We start from the raw sequence: 23,708 nt of genomic DNA on the forward strand, positions 1-23,708 counted from the left end.
ACCAGGAAAACCGTCACCCAGGCACTCGTCACCAGCCGCCTGGACTACGGGAACACCCTCTACGCCGGAACCACAGCCAAACTTAAAAAAAGACTTCAGCGCATCCAGAACGCCTCCGCACGACTCATCCTGGACATCCCACGACACAGCCACATCTCCGGACACCTGAGAGACCTGCACTGGCTCCCCGTCAGCAAGAGGATCATGTTCAGACTCCTCACCCACGCACACAAGGCTCTCCACGACCTGGGCCCCAAGTACTTCAATGACCGCATGACCTTCTACACACCCACCCGCCAGCTACGATCGACCAGCCATGCCCTCGCCACCGTACCACGCATCCGCAAAGCCACCGCCGGAGGAAGATCCTTCTCCTACCTGGCAGCCAAGACCTGGAACACCCTCCCCACCCACCTTCGGCGAACCCAGGACCATCTCTCCTTCAGAAGGCAGCTCAAAACCTGGCTATTCGAGCAGTAGCGTTCCCCCGTCCCCAGCGCCTTGAGACCCTCCCGGGTGAGTAGCGCGCTCTATAAATGCCGTGATTGATTGATTGATTGATTGATTGATTGATACTGGATTTCCCTAGTTGTCTAGTTTTTTAAATGTGCATGTTTGCTAGGTCTCCCTAGGTACAAGCTGAGCATGGGGCCCAAAATCCAGTGCTACCAACTATGCAAAAATAGGATCAGTTTTGATTGGAAAAATGTGAAGTGTCCATGTTGTGTTTTGGGCAGTTTCCTGTCGTGGGCAATAGGCCTACCCAAACAAGTGAGGTATCATTTTTATCAGGCGACTTGGGGGAATGCCAGGTAGAAGAAAGTTTGTGGCTAACCACAGTTTCCAGAACTTCCCATCACAGAAATGTGAGGAAAATGTATTATTTAAGTCAAAGTTTGAGGTTTGCAAGGGATTCTGGCTAATAAAACCTGGTGAAAGCCACACAAGTCCGCCCACCCTGGATATCCCTAGGTGTCTAGAATTACAGAATGTACAGGTTCGCAAGGTTTCCCTAGATTCAAATACTAGAGCTACCCACTTTGCACAAAAGAATTGTGAGTTTTGAGGGGAAAATGTATTGCATTCATGTTGTGTTTTGGCCCATTCCCTGTTGCAGGCACCAAGCCTACCCACACAAATGAGGCATCATTTTTATTGGAAGCCTTTCGGGAGCATAGAAAAGCCCAACAGTTGTTATTACCAATTCAATTTCACTGCATTTGTGCCTTTCAAATGTAACCCAGTGATAAGCAAGAAGACATTTTGAAAAATACCCTCTAAATCATATGCCAGCAAGTGTACCCACAAATTCAGAGATGTACAAATAACCACTGCTCCTAAATTCCATATCTTGGGTCCATTTCGAAAACATAGGTTTCCTGGATACCCATTTTTCACTCTACGTATTTCACTAGATGAATTGGTCTATACTTGTACGGTGCAGCTCAGCTGTTGGCTCTGTGTACTTTGGGTTCTTGGAGAACCTACAACCCCTATGTATCCCCGGAATCAGACGGATCTAGTGGATGTCAATAAGATCATGACTTCCTTACAGATTGGGACCGATTACCGTAAAAGGTTGATACAAAGTTTTTACAAGCTCGATCTATTTTTGAATATGGAAGTGGTGAAAGTCATCTACAGGGTGAAAGGATTGGCTGAACTAACTGAATTTTTTAAAGAGATTGGACATAAACAAGGAATCTGCAGTTACAGCATCAACCAGAAAGAGTGTTACTGATGCAAGAAAAGCTGTCTTCTGCCAGATACATCCAACCACAGATTCCTCGTATTGTTCATAGCTACCAAACCAGTACCTCCCCAGGTGGTGGGTCGGTGGATTGTATCCGACCAGGAAATCCTGCACAATAGAATGGGCAACATACCCATCCTGCTGGATATGCAGGCTGTAGTGCTTTGTAAGCATATGAACTGATGGTCATGTTGCAGCCTGGCAGATGTCGAAGACTGGAACACCGGGCACCAGTATGGTGGTAGCAGCCTTTGTTCAAGGCTGCTTCTTGGCCAGCCTATACAACATCTAGATGCTCCAAACAATCTGTCTGGAGATGTTGCTTTTCTGTATTGATTTCCCCATTTTCGCCGCAAAGAAGCCCAGAAAGTGCTGATCGTTCACCCAATTTCCCATTGTGCGATCGATGTAGAAGCTCAGGGCCCTCGTGGGATTGAGCAAATTAAAAAAAATAATCTTTTATTGCAAGTAAAACCAACAATAATACAGTGAAAGTAATCATAACATCATGTGGCAGCAAGAGATATGCATGCAGTAACCATGTCCAATCTGTTTGGGGAACCCTCAGTCCCTCTTCCCATTCCACCCCAATTCACTAAGCGGCATCAAAATTCAGACGTTCAAGACATAGCACATCTCTACAGGAACTTTCAGATGGAGTGCATATTCCACCCGATAATCATTTCATTTCCCCATAATTTGGTCCATTTGTTAGGGCAGCCCCTGCTTTCAGAGAATTCTCTCTCCGCCAACATGCACCAATTCATGTCTCGCTTCCAATCATTCGGTTGTGATGCTTTCTCCACCCTCCACATTCACACAATATTGTGTTTAACTACATCAACTCCAGAGAGATCCAAGTCTGGTCAATGCCTCCCAAACATTTAGTAGACATCACTTTCAGGCATTTCTATGTTGCTCCCCCAAATATTTAGGCAGGCGACCACTAATTTCCAATAACTCTGAAGCACCTGGCAGCTCCATATAGTGTGGACGTACGTCCCTACCTGGCCACACTGCTTAGGGCACAAGGCAGACATGGCCGTCCCCATTTTTACCAAAGTTGTACATGCATAGTACCATCTGTCTATAATTTTTAGTTGCACTAAACAAAACCGTGATCGTATGGCCACCTCCCTGGGGGACGCCAGGGCCTTGGGCAATTCATCTCCCTTCAAAACCCCAAGACCTTGTTCCCAATGTTCACGTACACTAGCCAAGGGATCGGGTCTTTATTATCTTATGATAGGCAAGGCAAGTCGCTTTTTTAGGCATGTGTCCATTTAGCAATCTACCCTCTAGCAGGGATGACTCGGGGTTCTGCTCCCCCTGGCAGCACCTTCTGCATGGCGCGGCATATTTGGAGAGATCAGTAGGTTTCATAGGTGCTAATTGGTATTCACTTTGGAGGTCAGAGAATGAAATTACCCCACCCAGTGTCCACACATCTCTCACCATGAGCAGGTTAATTTGGTCCCACTTATCAAAGCCATGTTGTGTAGCGAGAGTGTCCAGCTGTACAGTGTCCATAAGGGAGTGGCATTTGTGATCTTGCCTCGCCACCCCAAAGCACTGAGTGTTGTGTGCTAGAAGGTAAGCGTGACAGGAGTTGGGTTAGGAAAGGATGTGCTACATGTTCCCCCATAGAGAGCTCCAAGATAGCCTCCAGGTTGCAGGACTTTCCTATTCATCCGGTAGGGTGGTTCTTTCTCAGGGAGATGGACCCAGTAGTTAATGGTGACAAACTGTGTCGCCCAATAATATTTTTGCATGTCGGGAAGAGCAATCCAGTCATCATACCAACTCCTGACGAGTGTACTTAGCAGCTATTAATGCGGGACCGCCAACCCAGAGTAATATACGGATTTTGCTTTAGATCGCCTGAAAATAGTATTTCGAGACTGAATAGGGTGTGTTCTGAAGTGCATATAGAAAACAGGGCAGTGCCATTATTTTAAATAAAGCGGCTTTCTCCAAAAGTGACAGATGCAATGTTCTACAATGACTGACTTTGGGCCAGCAGGCAAGCAGTGGCTCCAGGTTGTGAGTGTGGAAAGTGCCTGGGTCCCTGGTAATATATACCCTCAAGTAGTGAAACAAATTTACAACAATATGAGCCTCACAATCATCGGGTAAGCACGGCTATGAGGGAGATAAATCAGGGACTTACTCTAGTTAATGGTATAACCGGATACCGGTAGAACAGTGCAAATATGTGCATTATTCTGTCAAGAGTAAATGTCGGGTCTGCGATATGTAGTAAAATGTCATCAACGTAGAGGGAGATCCTATCCTCCCGTTCTGCAGTCCATCTCAGCCCTCTAACAATAGGATCGGACCTTATCCATATGGCTAGTGGCTCCAACACCAGGGCAAAGAGCAAGGATGAGAGGGGACATCCCCGTTTCGTGCCTCATGTGAGTTGAAACATCAAGGACGTGCCTTCATGGACCTGGACCTGAGCCAGATGTTCAGTATAAAGGATTCTCACCCGTGACATGAAGTGAGGACCAAAGCCCAGTCAAGTCAGCACCTCAAAAAGGAAAGGCCAAGTGGCCATATCAAAAAACATTTGTGCATCAAGCGAAAGCACTAGGCCATCCTCCTGGATCATAGCTGTGCGACCCAGGATGCCGTGCAGGTGTTGTAAGTTAAGTGATCTGTTTCTCCCTCGTATGAAGCCGGATTGATTAGGATGAACCAGTGTCTGAATTTCTTGTACCAGTCAAGAAGCCAATAAGTTTGCTAAAATCTTGACCTCTACATTCAACAATAAAAATTGGTTGGCAAGAGCCATAATTGTCTGGTGACTTGCCCTCCTTAGTTATGACCACTATACCAGCCAACCTCTGGTCTCTTGGCAAAATGCCGGCCTCATGGCTTTCTAGGTACATGAGGAGAGGTGGGAGCAACTTTCGAAGCTATGAGCTTGTAGAGGTCAATAGGCAGACCGTTGGGGTCCACTTCTTTACCAGGGTCAAGTCATTGTGCGATTACTCCTCCTCAAGCAGTGCCTTATCTGACTGCGAAAGGGTTGGTGGTGGGATATCCAGCAGTAGTTGCCAGGAGTCCTCAGTCATAGCAGTAAAAGTCACGGAGTACAGGCAATTATGGTAGGCAACAAAGGAGTTGGCTATTCCTTGCCTATTTCTAATTCAATCTCCCCCTTCACCCCGTATTTCAAGCACCCACCGGTTCACCTCATCCCTGTCATCAAGCCAGGCCATGAGCTTCCCTGCTCTGTCACCTACCTCGTAGAGATGATATTGTGTTGCGCGATGGTTGGCTTTAGCGGCTTCCAGTGCGATGTTTCAATAATAGTCTCTTTGTTTAAAGTATGGTGTAAGTCTCCCCGAGTAGTGTCAAGGACTCGGGACCCCAGCTCCTGGATCTCCCGTTCAAGTCTTTCTAGGCAGACCCTTTTTTCTTTTTTGTGTTTCGCGATTAATGATTGGCTGTATGACTGTTTTGCATCCCTCACGTACAGTCAGCGATGAAGTCAGTGAGCCCTTATTTTCGACAAAGTAGTTCACAGTGGTTTCATCGGAGGCCCGGACGAATGCGGGGTACTTTGAGAACCAAGGACTTAGTACAATTTGTAGGCCATCACTGCGGGCAAGCAGGCCATAGACCACCCAAACCGGAGACTGACCAGCGATGTCTCTCTAGAGCGAGGGAGCTGATGGGAAAAGGGGAGTATGTAGTCGATGCGTGAAAGACTGCCATGAGCTTCCAAGTGGAATGTGTACTGTTCTGATGTGGGGTTGTATGAACACCATGTATCAATAAGGCTGTGTGCGGCCATAAAACTTGGCAATGGGGAGACCAAAGTTGATGAGAGAGCCGGTCATTGCTGTCGCACAGAGCAGTGTTGAACTCACCACCCAGCAGGAAATCACCATCTGGGAACTGTAGGAAGAGTGTGTTTTGTTCAGAGAAAGACACATCATGAAGTATTGGGGAGTATATATATTGAAACAATATGGAGTGTTTTTCCCTCCCGATGCTCTGAAAGGGCCACCTTTCTCCCATGTACGTCTCGCCAAGTGTTACGTATGATAAAGGTCAATGACTTTCACAGTAGGATACCAACCCCTCTGGAGTCTGTGGTTTAACCAGTGTGTGCCACCATTTTGTATTCACATTTGTCTAAGGAACGATAAGTGTTTCCCTGTAGATGTGTCTCATGAAGGAGGGCTAAGTCAGATTAATGTCTCTTGAGGAATTGTGATACTGCTCGCAGTTTAATCATCTCCTAACCCATTAGCATTCCATGAGTGGATAACCTTTTTTTTCCCCTTTTACCGAAGGGCCTTATTCTTGCGATAAAGGTGGGGACAAGGAGTCAAGATTGCAAAGGAAAAAGAAACAAAGCAGGAGCAAGGATAAAATAGACTGGAGAAATAAAGGGAAAGTAATACAAGTGTGCATAAAAGTAGACGAAAAGCTGGAAAACACCATTGGGAAGAACAGCGATACATAGGAAGTGGAAAGAAATAGACTCTCTGAGGGTTTTTTGGGGATAAGATAACACTTACTTTTTTGTTTAATCCGAGGGGACTGGAGGTGGAGTCCACAGCTGGTCTCTGGAGGGAGTCTGTAGGACTGAAGCCTAAGGAACACAGAAGAAACAATTCAGTGAGATGTCTAAAGACTTGTTTAAAGACTAGCCACAAATCAAGGAATTCGATAATACTGAATCCTCTTCTCCATCCAATTTAGTGGACAAGATACGTCCTGACCTTTCAAACCTAGGAAGAAGATACAGTGGGAGGGACCTTTCATATTGGCAGCGACCTATTACTCGAATAAAATTCCCTTGAAAGACTAGGTGCTTTTATTCTTTCCTGGCAACATTCATGCTTAATGAGAGTCACATTATTGGTCTTGAAAAAGATGGTCTAATTGAAACTTCCATCGAAATGCGTTGACGCCTCATTACATAATTTGTGTAGTGGCTGTAACTACAGATTCCAAACAAGGCACATAGTATTGGGTCCAACTTTTATTGTTTCCAACACGGATGTGTGTCTTCTAATGACAAATTGTACTGTCTTGTGCGTGTACTCTCTAGGATAGGTTGTATTCTTAGTTTACTGTATGTATCTCTCTTATTTATATTCATTTAATGAACTGTCTATAGATTAAATGAAAAGGGGATTTGTAATGCGCAACTTAGCCCAGGAAGGGCATCAAGGCGCAGAGAACAGACATACAAATAGTCTCAAAGTGCCAAAGTGCAGATCATCTAATACGCCTGGGAGAAGAGCCAGGTCTTCAGAAGTTTACGAAAGAGCACCAGAGAAGACTGGCTAGAAAGTTCCGAAGGAAGGGAGTTCCAGAGTTTGGGCACCAAGGTGGAAAAGGCTCTACCTTCCCACCTTGCCCTCACAAATCTAGGTACTGAAAGCAGATTCTTGGAGGCTGAGCGGAGAGTTCTTCTGGGAGTGTAAACACACAGAAGGGACCTAACACCCTCTGAGCCTGAGCCATATACAGCTCTATGAGCCAGGCAGAAGAGTTTGAAGGAAATCCTGGAGTGTATCGGGGGCCAATGGAGATCCATTCTAGCTTGAGTTACCAAGGCCAGTCTGGGAAGGTTCAGGACCATCCTGGCGGCAGCATTCTGCACCATCTGCAGACCATGGATGGATCTCTTGTTAATGCCGCTGTAAAGGGCGTTACAATAATCGAGCCTGGATGAGACCAATATAGTTCTGGTAGGGGTGGGTGACCCAATATACCCTTGCGAGTTTGGGCTAATATTCAGTTCAATAAAAAATGCTAGCAAGGGAGTTTGTTCTGAATTGATTTACAGGAAAATGATCGCATAATAATTTGAATCTCTGATCAATTGAAATCAATTAAAGCCTGTATTTGTTTGTCACATTCTTTTGGACACAGTAATCAAAGTACTTGAGAAAAAAGGAAAAGCTACACGGGTATTATGTTTGTAAAACAATATTTCATTTTATATATTTGCTTAAAAAGGGTACTGTTATAGTAAATGAGAGAATTAATCAAAAGACAAATAAACTCAGAAATAAATGAATTGTTCTTCTCGCCTATTTGTGTTGCCGTCCACTCTTTATCAATGTATAACAATGAATCTTGTGCTATCTCAAACAACAATTCAAATTTTCAAATTATTGCAACTTTAAAGATGTGGACAAAAAAGTCGACATTTCGGCCTTCTAGTTGTTACATCCTTAAGGCCATCCTCAGGAAAAATTCAATCTTTTAGAGAGTTGAGACCCCCTATTTTTGAAGAGAATTCTGGCAGATAATGATGATGAACTCTGTATTTAGGATTTCAAACGACCTGTTTTTTGATATGTTTGAAATAGAAAAAAGGTTGGAGCGACCGTATTTCATCCGCGTCTCCACACCGTATTTGTTTTAAATCCAAACGTTTCGGAACTGTATCAATCGTGGCGTATTCTCGCGAGTTGCTTTCTCGCGAGAATACACCACGATTTATACAGTTCCGAAACCTTTGGATTTAAAACAAATACGGTGTGGAGACGCGGATGAAATACGGTCGCTCCAACCTTTTTTCTATTTCAAACATATAAAAAAACAGGTCGTTTGAAATCCTAAATACAGAGTTCATCATCATTATCTGCCAGAACTCTCTTCAAAAATAGGGGGTCTCAACTCTCTAAAAGATTGAATTTGTCCTGAGGATGGCCTTAAGGATGTAACAACTAGAAGGCCGAAACTTCGACTTTTTTGTCCACATCTTTAAAGTTGCAATAATTTGAAAGTTTGAATCGTTGTTTGAGATAGCACAAAATTCATTGTTATACATTGATAAAGAGTGGACGGCAACACAAATAGGCGAGAAGAACAATTCATTTATTTCTGAGTTTATTTGTCTTTTGATTAATTCTCTCATTTACTGTGACAGTACCCTTTTTAAGCAAATATATAAAATGAAATATTGTTTTACAAACACAATACCCGTGTAGCTTTTCCTTTTTTCTCAAGTACTTTGATTACTGTGTCCAAAAGAATGTGACAAACAAATACAGGCTTTAATTGATTTCAATTGATCAGAGATTCAAATTATTATGCGATCATTTTCCTGTAAATCAATTCAGAACAAACTCCCTTGATAGCATTTTTTATTGAACTGGATGAGACCAAGGCAACTGTTACTTGTCTCCGAGCTGCAGGAGACAAATACGGGGCAATCTTCCTCAGAGTTCTTATGATGGCAAAGCAAGTCGACACCGTCCTGTTGACCTGGGGTTCGAAAGACAGGGCCGGGTCGATCAGTACTCCGAGGTTCCTGGCAGAGAGGGTAGGATGAGGGCAGTCTCCCAAGGAGGCCGGCCACCAATCCTCAGACCACAGATCCTGATTTCCTCCGAAAATCATAACCTCCGTCTTTTCCCCGTTTAGATGTTGTTAGTGTTGCCACAGCTAGTATTCAAAATAACGTGTGCAATTTCATCTATGTATTGCAAAGCACTTTTTAAGCTCATTTATTTGTTTTTATGAATTATCCACTTTGCATTTTCTCTGTATTTTTTTAAACTATAATAATAAATAGACTTATTTTCTATTTCTTGTGTTTTGACCTTGGGTATACTATAGGTTTCCCCTTGTGTGTATGGTGAGTGACGAGTAATATAAGATTGTGTGTTTTCAAGTGACATGGATTTCTAGAATTAACTCAAAGGAAGCTTTTCTTTGAAATGGTTAAAGGTACTGCCAGTCAAATTGTCCAGCGGGTCTGAAGGTATGCAGGGACTGGGAAACATACCTTAAGAAAAAAATCAATTAAAGAGACGTTTGGAATGATTCAAAGAAACAGTTGAGATGGGGAGAGACAGTGGCCTCATGGCTAGCTTGTGAACCAGGTTTGAGTTGTGGTGCCAGCGTACATGGTGCAATTTGGGCAAATCACTTAATCTTCCAATACCTACACAAAATGAATGTATAGTTGTGTAAAGCGCTCCGATACCTTCGGTTCGAGTTCACTCTTTATAAAAGTTGCAACAAAAGTCAGGGGACGGAACAAAGGTATCTGGCCCCCCAGTTCATTTATTGTGCTGTGTGCGGGCATGGCAATGGGAAGGAAGGGGAATAAGTAAACACAGACATCAGGAGGGAGCAGACGACAGATCCAGTTACAAAAGAAGCATTCAGTAGAGTGGCTCAACAAAACAAAAATAAACAAGCACTGGCGTTGCCAATAGGTCTCGCATTAGGAAAGTTTGAGCTATTGGTATTGTAAATGACAATTTTTTTATTTATGTGATGGTTTTGAAAATAGCGAAATTAATAGCTTTGTCATTTACAAAGACAATACTTTTAACTTTCGCAAATGTGACACCTATAGCATTTGTAATGCAATATGTGTTGTATTTACGTGACTTGGATGTATTGATATTACGAATAACCATTGATTTTAATTTTTTTAATTAATAAAAGTTATTGTAATTTATAATGGCAATAGATTAAACTTTTGTAAATAACTTTTGTGAAGATTATGTTCAGTGTATTTTATTGTGACGAAAATCCAAGAACAGAAGTGAAATATTAACATCTTTATGTGACATTTGTAATAAAGCTTGAAACATTGAGAGAACATATTTGAACCAGTTGTTGTTGAATGGTTGCACAGATGCTGTGGTGGCGCTGAGTGATGTGGTGGTGCCCCTTGGTGGTGCTGAGTGATGCTGTGGTGATGCGATAGAGTGTAATTATGTGGCATGTAACTAATTGGCACTGAGTGGTATTTGGAGTGTATGTTGCATTGAGTGCAGTGTAATTATGTGGCACTGAGTGGTATTTGGAGTGTATGTTGCGTTGAGCGCAGTGTAAATATGTAGCATATGTAAATATGTAGCATATACTTATGTGGCACTGAGTGGTATTTGGAGTGTATGTTGCATTGAGTGCAGTGTAATTATGTGGAACTGAGTGGTATTTGGAGTGTATGTTGCGTTGAGCGCAGTGTAATTATGTAGCATATAATTATGAGGCTGTGAGTGGTATTGTTTGGAGTGTATGTTGCATTGAGTGTATGTAATTATGTAGCATATAATTATGTGGTATTGTGTGGAGTGTGTGTTGCATTCAGTAGAGTGTAATTATGTGCCGTGTAATTATGTGGCACTGAGTTGTTTTTGGAGTGTATGTTGCATTGAGTGCAGTGTAATTATGTGGCGTGTAACTATGTGGCACTGAGTGGTATTTGGAGTGTATGTTGAATTGAATGCAGTGTAACTATTTGGCACTGAGTGGTATTTGGAGTGTATGTTGCATTGAGTGCAGTGTAATTATGAGGCGTGTAAGTATGTGGCACAGAGTGGTATTTGGAGTGTATAATGCATGGAGTGCAGTGTAAATATGTGCTGTGTAATTATGTGGCACTGAGTGGTATTTGGAGTGTATGTTGCGTTGAGCGCAGTGTCATTATGTGGGGTGTAATTATGTGGCACTGAGTGGTATTTGGAGTGTATGTTGCATTGAGTGCAGTGTAATTATGTGGCCCGGAGTGGTATTTGGAATGTATGTTGCGTTGAGCACAGTGTAAATATGTAGCATATAATTATGTGGCACTGAGTGGTATTTGGAGTGTATGTTGCGTTGAGCGCAGTGTAATTATGTGGCGTGTATTTATGTGGCGTGTAACTATGTGGCACTGAGTGGTATTTGGAGTGTATGTTGAATTGAATGCAGTGTAACTATTTGGCACTGAGTGGTATTTGGAGTGTATGTTGCATTGAGTGCAGTGTAATTATGAGGCGTGTAAGTATGTGGCACAGAGTGGTATTTGGAGTGTATAATGCATGGAGTGCAGTGTAAATATGTGCTGTGTAATTATGTGGCACTGAGTGGTATTTGGAGTGTATGTTGCTTGAGCGCAGTGTCATTATGTGGGGTGTAATTATGTGGCACTGAGTGGTATTTGGAGTGTATGTTGCATTGAGTGCAGTGTAATTATGTGGCCCGGAGTGGTATTTGGAATGTATGTTGCGTTGAGCACAGTGTAAATATGTAGCATATAATTATGTGGCACTGAGTGGTATTTGGAGTGTATGTTGCGTTGAGCGCAGTGTAATTATGTGGCGTGTATTTATGTGGCGTGTAATTATGTGGCACTGAGTGGTATTTGGAGTGTATGTGGCGTTGAGCGCAGTGTCATTTTGTAGCATATAATTATTTGGCACTGAGTGGTATTGTGTGGAGTGTATGTTGTATTCAGTAGAGTGTAATTGTGTGGCGTGTAATTATGTGGCACTGAGTGGTATTGTTTGGAGTGTATGTTGCATTGAGTGCAGTGTAATTATGTAGCATATAATTATGTGGCACTGAGTGGTATTTGGAGTGTATGTTGCATTGAGTGCAGTGTAATTATGTGGCGTGTAACTATGTGGCACTGAGTGGTATTTGGAGTGTATGTTGCGCTGAACCTTTTGCACTTTAACAGAAAGAATGATTCCCATGCAAAATGTGACTTAAGACCTGCCTGTATCTGAAAAAGTGAATTTGACCTGGTGAAATCCGGTGCTCTTGTAAAAGTGATGGAACACCGTGTGGCTATTCAAAATGTCCATTAAGCGCTATAAGTGGGGTGATCACCTGACTAATATGTTCTTGGACAGCCAGTTCAGATGCACAACCTGGAAAGAAACGAATGCCAGAACGATGTGTGCTGCATACTGAGAAAATAAAACAAGCAGCGGAACCCGGACGACAAAAAATATTAGAGAGCATTCACAGTATCCCCTCGATCCTGCATTTTCCATTGAATGGCCATTCATAACTGATGAAACAATATGCATCAACCGGTAAGACGGTGCTAGGCAGATACATATATTTTCCTGAAAGTCCAGTCACGATGTATCTGAAAATAATACTTTAACAAGCATTTGCAATGCAATAGGTCTCGCAGTTGTGAGAGTTTGAGCTATTGGCATTGTAAATGGCAATGGCTGTTATTTATGTGTTGGTTTTTAAAACATAAATAAAAGGCATTGTCATTTACAATGCTAATAGCTTAATCTCTCGTAAATGCGAGACCTATTGCATTGCAAATGCTTGTTAAATTCTGAGTTTGTGCTTCTCTAGACCAAGCACTATTAAACTATTCTGCCTACCAGTATTGATGACATGTGACTCCTACACTTTGCAGTCCTCTGTCTTATGTAACATTTCCTATATACTGATTTACAAATGTATGATTGGTTGTCTCTGTAATGTATGTGTGATGCACAGTGCTCTGCCACCTTACACTGGTATATGAGTGACGCTATATATGCATCTGAGAGAGAGGGGTTATGGAGACTTGGGCACTGTTAAAGGGTGATGGTGATGAAATCTGTGTGAGATGTGGTCATTGGGGGGCGCCGACAACATTGTTGCACCGGGCGACACCAGCTCTAAAGCCGGCCATGCAGGTCAATTAACGAATTGATAGTTTACTTGTATTTTATTCAAATGTATTAGAAAATAAGTTTAGACTTTTCCAGGCACCAGAGGTGTCACTTTAAAATATAATATAATATACACCCATTTCTTTTTGTATAAATGACGTCCTACTGTAGCAGTGAAGCCCGATAACACATTTGTACACGTATATGCCATGAACTATTTGCAAATTCTTCCTTAAGGTTCACAGTGATCTTGAGAGGATCGACGCTCGCTCCGAATTCACGGTTTCATGAAAAGTTGTCCAATATTTTCTGATCAGCAGAGACAGAATAGCTGTCCCCGCGGGACAGAATATCGTGCTGGCGGGGTAGTGGAGGGGGGCGGGGGAGCGCGCGGAGGTCGTTCGTGAGGTCGAAGGCCTCGTTACCACCGAAGACTCAAGAGGCTCGAGGGCGTCATTCGCAAGGGCCTGCTTGTCATGGACGGGCTCATTACTGTAATTCATACACTCCCTGCTCACGTCAGTGACAGCCACCCACATTCTGACCGTCAAACATAAAAGTGGCGCCAATGGAGCTGCGGCGCATGCAGCCGCACCGGAGCGCGCCACTAGCCCCACTGGTAAGCCGCAGGCGCGCGGGACTTTGTGTGTTAATGCTGCGGCTCGAGGAGGGCTGTCTGCGTCGTGATGTTATTTACCTGTACGGCACACGGCTTGTGTGTCTCTGGTGTGCAGTGCCCGCCTGCCCCAGGACAGAAGTCTGTTCGCGCATATTAAGAGTAAAGCTTGTTCTGTGGTGTCCGGCGCGGTTCCCCGCACAGGCTCACGCACCCCAGTAGCCAGCAAGGGAGCGTGCCTGGATGCGGCGGCGGGGATAGGGGAGACGCTGCTGTGGAATGCCAAACGTTCCCGAACAGATTAGACATAACCAGAGAGACAGGAGATTGGGAACGCGCGCGCGCGTCCGGCTCCGATCGCTTTCCTGAGCGTGCGCGTGCCAGTCTCCTGTCTCCTGGGAAGCAGACCCGGCAACTATAGTATCGCGCCTGCGCGATGCATATGGCTTTGCCATATGCATCGCAGGCGCGAGACCTAAAAATGGTGTACTTGGTATCAGAAGGAAGGCGGTTAATGGGAGCGAGCTCTGCTTTAAAATAAACTCATAAGTATTGTACATAAAAAACATCGGTAAATGAGCCGCTTCACATTGCGAGGAATCATGGCGCCTGCTCGTGAGCGCAACACCCCCACCCCACCCTGCTCCATCCCCCCACACCAATGACGCAGTTACCTTCTGATACTTCACCTCGGCGATGCGACATCCCACCGTCTTTCACGTTTCGGGTGGAAAGAAAGGTATTTTGTTTCTGACTTGCACTGTGGTGCTTTTACACGTGGTCATAATTATAGAACATTTATTATTCGGTGAGATTATATTTACAACTGCGTGTCTTCGAATGCGGGTACTGTACTTGCATAAGTATTGTACATAAGAAACATCGGTAAATGAGCCGCTTCACATTGGGAGGAATATGAAAATAAAACAAGCAGCGGAACCCGGACAACAAAAAATATTAGAGAGCATTCAAAGTATCCCCTCGATCCTACAGCCAGAGAATTGGGGAGTGGGGCAGTAATGATTTGGAAGTAGGGGTTTGAGAAAAGAGAGCAAACAGTTGGGTGGGGGTATAAGGAGGAAACTAAAAACAAGCGAGAAGATGAGCTGCCGGGAAACTGAAAGTACGGCCGGCCATTTCTACTTTAGGAATTCCTTTTCAGCATGGCTGCTGATAGGCGTGCATGTGCTGTGAAGTGTTTGCTTGTTTGGATTGTGACGCATGTGAGCGCAAGCCTCATGACACATGGTGGCCTTCTAAATGTATCATTTCAACATGCTAAACGTCATGGAAATTTATTTTAATAATAAAAAACATGCACACAAGGACATAAAAATAAAACTTGGCAGCAGCTCATTTCTTGTAAGAAATATGTAAATAAATAAAAAAAATATCAAACTACAGCCAGAGAATTGGGGAGTGGGGCAGAAATGATTTGGAAGCAGGGGTTTGAGAAAAGAGAGCAAACAGTTGGGTGGGGGTATAAGGAGGAAACAAGCATTGGCGAACGGGAATGAAAATAAAAAAACAAGCGAGAAGATGAGCGGCGGGGAAACTGAAAGTACGGCCGGCCGGCCAGCCATGAATAATTAGGGGAGGAGACGCCGCACAGCAGACGCTGGGAGAAGCCCTTTGATGTGCTGTGCGGCCGTGAAAAAATGCAATTAGGAGGGAGGGAGGGAGGCTGATGCGCGTGCTTGTTTGGTCACGTGATTCACGTGAACTCAAAGAAAACCGCACCAAGAAGCCCTTGGTTTCACGAGTTTTTTGAGCACTTGAATTCTCCCTCCGCTCAATGCGCTTGCGCGCATTGATAGGTCGCGAGACCTAAAAAGTACCTGGCCTCCATATATAGGAACCTAGTTTCCCTCAAGAATAAGCAGTGCTAGAATGAATGAAGCGGGATCCATCCGGCAGCTATTATTGAATCAGACCGGGGATTCGTCTGGCCCCAGTGAAACATGCTGAATTTGTCATGTTGTAATTTGTCAACACAGGAATAATAGTGGCAGCACCCGCACAATGTCTGCTTTCTATTTGGAGAGGCAACGAGTAGACAGCAAGGGGGCTTTCTTATTTTGGATTCCAGCTGTGCCCAAAACAAATGCTGAATGTAAATGGACAGTAGTCCTCCTCTTGTTTGAGTATAATCCTGGCTGAGAGCTATCTTGAGCCTAATACCTAGACACCAATGCAACAAGGAGAAACAAAGACGCACAGTTTATCACTTCAGAATTACTTTAGCACTTGACTTTGTTCAATCCCTGTATATATGAGATGTGCTTGCACTGTAAGAATGCCGCATGTATTGGTCTGTATAAAAAGCAATTGAAATAGGATTTACTATTTTTTTTTATTAAGTCTTTTATAGCGCTACTTATCCCAATGTAGCGTGTCAAATCAATTTCATCACACGCACAGACTATCATAGACAATAAATCATACAAGGGTGTAACTCAATGTCCAGGATGTTACATAAGTCATTGGGGGTTTCTATTTGTAGGAGTTACACATCGTCTTTACAGGTAGGGAGTATATGTTAACAGTGCATGGCCGGGAGAAACACAAAGTCAGGATTTAAAAAGTAACAGTGTTTGTGGTTGTCTGTCCTAATAAGACTTTACTTCTACCCAAATAAACATCTTGTTAGCAACCACATAACAACAACAGATTGAGAAGAAGAAAAAAGTTAAAGTTCTAAACCCCTGCCTTGCAGTTTGCATGTAGTTCCTTGATGCCAGTTTATAGTTCACTATTCTATATTAAAAGGATTGCAATTTATGATGTGCAAGTAATAAAAGGTTTATGTGTCAGAAGCAGTAACCCACTGAACTTTATACATAAAATAACAAGCATTTGCGAAGCCAATAGTTCTCACCTATGCAAGAGCTTTTGGCTGTGCCAATATGTTTAAGCCATGTTGTAAACCTTGTTGGCTGCTCCTCAGCATGGCTAAACATTTGTGGGGTAAAGGAGAGTGGAGTGTCGTAAAGGAGAGTAGTGTGGAGTACAGTAGAGTGTTATGGAGTGGAGTAGAGAGTCGTGGAGTGGTGTAGAGAAGAGTTGAGGAGCGTGGAGCGTCATGAAGTGGCGTAGAGCGGAGAGGCATATAGTGTTTTGGAGGGAAGAGAGTGTCATAGAGTAGAAAGGCGCAGAGTGTTGTGGAGTGGTAACGTGTTGTGGAGTGGTAAAGTGTTGTGGAGTGGTGTAGAACAGAGTGGAGTGGTGCAGAGGGTGTTGTGTAGAGTACAGTGTTGTAGAATAGAGTGGGTTGAGTGGAATAGATTGCTGTATAGTGGAGTGGCATAGAGGGGAGTAGTAGAGTAAAATAGTAGAGTGGAGTAGGGCGTCTTAGAGTGGAGTGGCAGAGTATCAGAGTGGTGTGGAGTGGTATAGAGTAGTGTGTCGTGGAGTAGAGTGGAATGGAGTAGAGAGAGTTGGGTAGAGCATCGTAGAGTGGTGTTGTAGAATGGAGTGGAGTGTCAGAGTGGAGTACACTGTCAGAGTGGAGTAGAGTTTAATGGATTCGAGCATCAAAATGGAGTGTTGTAGAGTGGAGCAGAGTGGAGCAGAGTGGCCTAGAGTGAAGTGGAGTAATGTACGGTGTAGATTGGCATATAGTGCTGTGGCGTAGAGCCCATTGGTTTTGAGTACAGTAGTGTAGAGTGCTTTGGCATTGAGTAGAGTGCTACAAAGTTGAGTGGTGTAGCATGGCACAGCATAGCATGCAGTGGCGTATAGTAGAATGTTTCCGAGTACAGATAAGATGTGTAGAGTGGAGTGGCATAGAGTGCACTGATGCAGTGCAGTGGTGCAGAGTAGAGTGGAGTGGTCTAGACTGGAGTGGTGTAGAGTGCAGTGGTGCACAGTAGAGTGGAGTGCATTAGCATAGAGTAGAGTGGTGTAGAGTAAAGAGGTGTAGAGTGAAGTGGTGCACAGTAGACTACAGTGGCATAGAGTGAGTGGCATAGAGTGGTGTAGAGTTCAGTGGTAGAGAGTACAGGGTGACAGAGTAGAGTGGGAAATATTACAGTGGCGAACAGTAAAATAGAGTGGCAGAGTTCAGTGATGTAGAGTTCAGTGGCCTACAGTGTATTGGTTTTGAGTGAAGTGGTGTAGGGTGCGTTGGCATAGAGTGTATTGGTTTTGAGTGAAGTGGTGTAGGGTGCGTTGGCATAGAGTGCAGTGGTGTAGAGTGGAATACAGTGGCGCAGTGCACAGTGGCATAGAGTTGATAGTTTCAGAGTAGAGTGTCAGAGTGCCGTGGCATGGAGTAGAGTGCGGTAGAGTGCAGTGGTTTAAAGTAGATTAGAGTGATCAAGTGGCTTGGCGTAGAGTGCATCAATGCAGAGTAGAGTGGCATAGAATGTAGCGGCATACAGTGCATTGGCGTAGAGTGCAGTAGAGTGACAGAGTGCAGTAGAGTGACAGAGTGCAGTGGTGATGAGTAGAGTGGCGTGAAGTTCAGTGGCGAAGAGTGTAGTGTTGCGGAGTAGAGTGGCATGGAACAATGCAGAGTGGAGTAGGGTTGAGTACAGTGGAGATGAGTGGAGTGATACAGAGTAGACTGGCAGAGTGTAGTGGCATGGAGGAGCGTGTGGTAGAGTGCTGTAGAATAGAGTGCCGTGGCATGGATGCAGTGACACAGAGTAGAGTTGAATAGAGTTCAGTGTCAGAGTGCAATGCTGCAGAATAGACTGTCGTAGAGTGCAGTGGTGTATAGTAGATTGGAGAAGAGTGCATTGACGTAGAGTAGTGTGATGTAGAGAGCAGAAGCATAGAGTACAGTGATGCAGAGTAGAACAGAGTGGCATAGAGTGCAGAGTAGATTGACAGAGCGCAGTGGTGTAGAGTGCATTGGAGTAGAGTGCATTGGCATAGAGTGCAGTGGCCTAGGATAAAGTAGCAAAGAGAATAGTAGAGTGGCACAGAGTGTAGTGGTGCAGCGTAGAGTGCATTGGTATGGAGTACAGAGGTGTGGCAGAGAGTAGATTCTTTTCAGAGTAGAGTGGTGCCTGGTAGAGTGGAGTTGTGCGGGGTAGAGTGCAGCGGCATAGAGTGCAGTGGCCTAGGATAAAGTAGCAAAGAGAATAGTAGAGTGGCACAGAGTGGAGTGGTGCAGCGTAGAGTGCATTGGTATAGAGTACACAGGTGTGGCAGAGAGTAGATTCTTTTCAGAGTAGAGTGGAATGGTGCCCGGTAGAGTGGAGTCGTGCAGGGTAGAGTGCAGTGGGATAGAGTGCAGTGGTACAAAGTATAGTGTGGTAGAGTGCATTGGCATAGATTGATGTAGAGTAGCAAGGCGTAGAGTGAAGTGATGTAGAGTGCAGTGACAGTGCGGAGTGGTATGGTGTGGCCTAATGTGGAGTGCTGCAGAGTAGAGTGGAATGGGGTAGAGGGGAGAATGCATGATCTGGTAGCGCACTGATATTACAAACAACATCTTCCATTGCCATTACATTTGCACAGACACACAGTTTTACTGATAAAAACTGATGTCATCATCTCAAGTATTGATGGTATTGAAATATTTGTTTCCCCGCACTTCAGCATTACCAGAATTACCCCTTGTAGCCAGCATGATTGTCACCGAAATAAACTCACTTTGAAAACAGAGAAAGAAAAGTAAACACCAAGCGTCCTGGAAGACAAAGCCTGACATTTGACCTTTGCCACTGAATGCACAGCAAATGCGATAGAATAAGATTTAAATGCCTGTTTACAGAAAAAAAAAACTGGGAAGGATACCCTAAATAAGGGTTGGGCAACGGAAAGAACAAACAAATAAAGATAGCAAATAGAAAACAAGAAAATGTGAGTTACAAAGCAAATGGTAAGCAACGGGCGGAATGTATCCCTAGGAAAGGTTTTTGAATGTTCCCATGTTGGCAAACCAGACAGCTGTGCTGTGCAGTCTGGTGGGCTTTGACCTAAAAATCTGTGCTTTGCAGGAGACACATTAACCCTCAAGGCTACATTAGAAGTCAAAGCTGCGACTAGAAAAACACACAGATCTCTCCAGCAAGTGCATTAATGGCCAGAGTTATCATATCCTTTCCTAAGACTCATGTAGCACCTTTTCGATGTCCGTAAATGCTGCGACACAACAGAGTCAAAGTGGGCAGTTTCTTTGATAAAAAAACAAATGTTTCTCATTGCCCGAGTGACATGATGCCCAATTGTATCACACCAACACCCATTAAGACTGAATTTCATCAGCACCATGGGGTTACTCCTGCAGCACCTCTCTTGTGGAAATCAAGGTCTGAAAAAAAAGCAAGCCCCTGGGGGAGATTCACACAGATGTGCAGTGGACGTCCTATTATTGTTTGCCTGTCATATCATGCTCGGGGGGACAGTGAGGCAGCAGGCACTTGAGAGTAAGAATTGATGGGGGAAAAAATTAGAGATCTGAAAATGAGAAGGGCAGATCCCAACACCCTAAAGCAGAAGCTACGACAGTATTTTTGTCCATGTTGGTGAGCACCCATGTTGCAGATGATGAAAGGTTGTACCCTCCCCATGGATAGCATCCTTTCGTGACTGGGCACCTCCTATGCTCAGCTCCAACAGAGACCAAGCCAAAACCAGTAGGGATCCACTTGCAGGTATAGCACATATTTTCTCATACTTTGCCCTTACACTCTTGCTCAGTTAAATACTTGCTCTGACATAGACAGGTCAGTCTCTGCCATACAGGCACAATACCAAAACAGTTATAACATAGGCAAGAGGTCATTCACACACGTTGTACCCATCCACACAATGAAATCCAAGGCGTTAGTGTTCTGTGTCAAAACACTCTCCATCCATAATTGCTTTTTCATCCATGTCACTCCCACAGAACAGGGTGCTATACTCTTTGGAAATGTGCTTTTGCACCTTGTCAGGGCTATCAAGCGCTATATATGTGAAAACAGAAGCCCACCCTGGGATAGATAAGGCCAGGCCCTGCCCTGCACCTCTTGCTTCACACAACAGCAGAGTCTCTCTGTGCAAAGTGCGGGTCAGTGTAGAAGAGAAAGCAACACCTGGAGCAGAAGGGAGGCTCAGGCAGCTCTTTAACCTACAGCATGCCCTTCCCTCCATCCTGAGAGGCCCGGGGGCCTCACTCTCTGCTCCCAGGCACCTCCTCGTTGAGTCCATGCTGAGAGGGAGGGTCTCTCTGGGCCGAGATGTGGGACAAAGAGGAGGAGAGGAGATAAGGGACACAGAGAGGATGGAAGGAGAGAGGAGGAGAGGCCGCACAGGAGATGGGAGGAGAGGCCGCACAGGGAGATGGGAGGAGAGGCCGCACAGGAGAGGGGGGAGGGGGAGAGGAGGGAGGGGGAGAGGCTGCACAGGAGAGGTGGGAGGGGGCTGCACAGGAGAGGTGGGAGGGGAGAGGCTGCACAGGAGAGGTGGGAGGGGGAGAGGCTGCACAGGAGAGGTGGGAGGGGGGAGAGGCTGCACAGGAGAGGTGGGAGGGGGGAGAGGCTGCACAGGAGAGGTGGGAGGGGGGAGAGGCTGCCCAGGAGAGGGGGAGTGGGAGTGGGAGAGGCTGCCCAGGAGAGGGGGAGGGGAGAGGCTGCCCAGGAGAGGGGGGAGGGTGAGAGGCTGCACAGGAGAGGAGGGAGGGGAGAGGCTGCACAGGAGAGGTGGGAGGGGGAGAGGCTGCACAGGAGAGGTGGGAGGGTGAGAGGCTGCACATGAGAGGTGGGAGGGGGGAGAGGCTGCACAGGAGAGGTGGGAGTGGAAGAGGCTGCACAGGAGAGGTGGGAGGGGGAGAGGCTGCACAGGAGAGGTGGGAGGGGGAGAGGCTGCACAGGAGAGGTGGGAGGGGGGAGAGGCTGCACAGGAGAGGGGGGAGGGTGAGAGGCTGCACAGGAGAGGTGGGAGTGGAAGAGGCTGCACAGGAGAGGTGGGAGGGGGAGAGGCTGCACAGGAGAGGTGGGAGGGGGGAGAGGCTGCACAGGAGAGGTGGGAGGGGGCAGAGGCTGCACAGGAGAGGTGGGAGTGGGGAGAGGCTGCCCAGGAGAGGTGGGAGGGGGAGAGGCTGCACAGGAGAGGTGGGAGGGGGGAGAGGCTGCCCAGGAGAGGGGGGAGGGTGAGAGGCTGCACAGGAGAGGTGGGAGTGGAAGAGGCTGCACAGGAGAGGTGGGAGGGGGAGAGGCTGCACAGGAGAGGTGGGAGGGGGGAGAGGCTGCCCAGGAGAGGGGGAGGGGAGAGGCTGCCCAGGAGAGGGGGGAGGGTGAGAGGCTGCACAGGAGAGGTGGGAGGGGGGAGAGGCTGCCCAGGAGAGGGGGGAGGGTGAGAGGCTGCACAGGAGAGGTGGGAGTGGAAGAGGCTGCACAGGAGAGGTGGGAGGGGGGAGAGGCTGCCCAGGAGAGGGGGAGGGGAGAGGCTGCCCAGGAGAGGTGGGAGGGGGGAGAGGCTGCCCAGGAGAGGCTGCCCAGGAGAGGGGGGAGGGTGAGAGGCTGCATAGGAGAGGTGGGAGCGGAGAGGCTGCACGGGAGAGGAGGGAGGGGAGAGGCTGCACAGGAGAGGAGGGAGGGGAGAGACTGCACAGGAGAGGGGGAGAGGCTGCACAGGAGAGGTGGGAGGGGAGAGGCTGCACAGGAGAGGTGGGAGGGGAGAGGCTGCATAGGGGCTCATGGCTTGAAGGGGGGTGCAGAGTTCAGGTTGTCCTCAGCTGGGGGGGGGGGGTCTGTAGACTCTACCTGCGCAGACCACCGCTCAGAGCCCTCTCCCCCTCGGCCTGGGACGGTGAAGATGACAATCCGAGGCCGGGGGTGACGTCCGGGGTCAGAGGGTGAAGGTCACCGCACAGACCGAGGATCCTTCCACCCCTACAGCTGCTGGAGCCGAGGAAGAGGCCGGAAGTGACGGCATTCACTGCTGGTGCTGTCTCTGCCCCCGCTGACCGGAAAAGGAAATCACCTTACTTCCGGCCCGAGAGTAACTGAAAGAGACAACGGACTCAGCAGTAGCTCAGGCTGCAGTGACCCTGAGCAGCCTCGAGGCTGAAACCAGCTGAAGGAGGAGAAGAGACCGGAGAGGATAACACCCCCAACACTCGAAAATGTGACATAATTTATTGGACTTGGTCCAGATATAATATGCAATAACACATAGGCTGAACGAAAAGAGTAAACTTTCTTTATTTTTTAAATATTTAGGTATTTGATTTTAAGGAGCAATATTAGGATTGCAATATGTCAGACATCTGTAGGACATGGACAGCTCAGCTGCTATCAATAATGCATACAGCATGACATGGCACGTTTAGCGTCCCCCTCAGCCCAGTAGCATGTAAATGACCTTGCCACATATGGGGCTCTGCAGGGCACGTCTTTATTCTACAGAGTGCCACTAACTGCACGCACTGTGTCATAAACTATTATAAACCACAGCAGACACACCCAATTGACTGTAATTTCCACCGGGTCCTTCAGGGATCAGAAGGAACCTACAGCACATACTCTCAAGACACTACATCACCCATTTGTTAAATAAATAAAACTATTACATATATACATTATATTTCCTCAATGAGTCATCGAGGGGCTTGAACCAGCCTGCCAGATCTAGTCATTTGATGTCAATGAGGCAGAGGAAAGGTGCCTGCATAGGGTACAGGTGACGCAGGGGCAGGTGTATTAGTGGGGCTCTTCAGTCTCTCACTTCTAATATCTGGAGCCAACGAACATCGAGGCAGACACTTGAAGTGTGACTAGACTCGCGTGATAGACTTTCCAAGACATTGAGCAGTCACTATATGTCCTTTGCTCGTCACTACCGCAAGGGATCAGCATCAAATGGAGCATCAGTCTTGGGTTTCTCTTTTTGTTTGACTAGGACTCGGTCTCCTTCTTTGAAAACCATTTCCAGAGCATATTCGCACTTATCAGCATAAGTCCTCATCCTGGACTTGTGCAAAGAATACGTGGCACGGACCTCGTCAGCA

The 23,708-nt window shown here is 46.0% G+C and overlaps 1 protein-coding gene across 1 annotated transcript in view; it reads right to left on the reverse strand.

Annotated features, from left to right (window-relative positions):
• Window positions 1-23,708, reverse strand: part of LOC144773699 (uncharacterized) — a 184,659-nt gene that overhangs the window by 17,544 nt on the left and 143,407 nt on the right. Inside the window, exon 3 of the mRNA XM_078658845.1 lies at window positions 6,292-6,365. Coding sequence (XP_078514971.1) covers window positions 6,292-6,365 — 74 coding nt within the window. The remainder of the gene's footprint in view (window positions 1-6,291; window positions 6,366-23,708) is intronic.

This window comes from Lissotriton helveticus, chromosome 8 (genome assembly GCF_964261635.1).
Source record: "Lissotriton helveticus chromosome 8, aLisHel1.1, whole genome shotgun sequence".
In the NCBI taxonomy this organism is placed as follows: domain Eukaryota; kingdom Metazoa; phylum Chordata; class Amphibia; order Caudata; family Salamandridae; genus Lissotriton; species Lissotriton helveticus.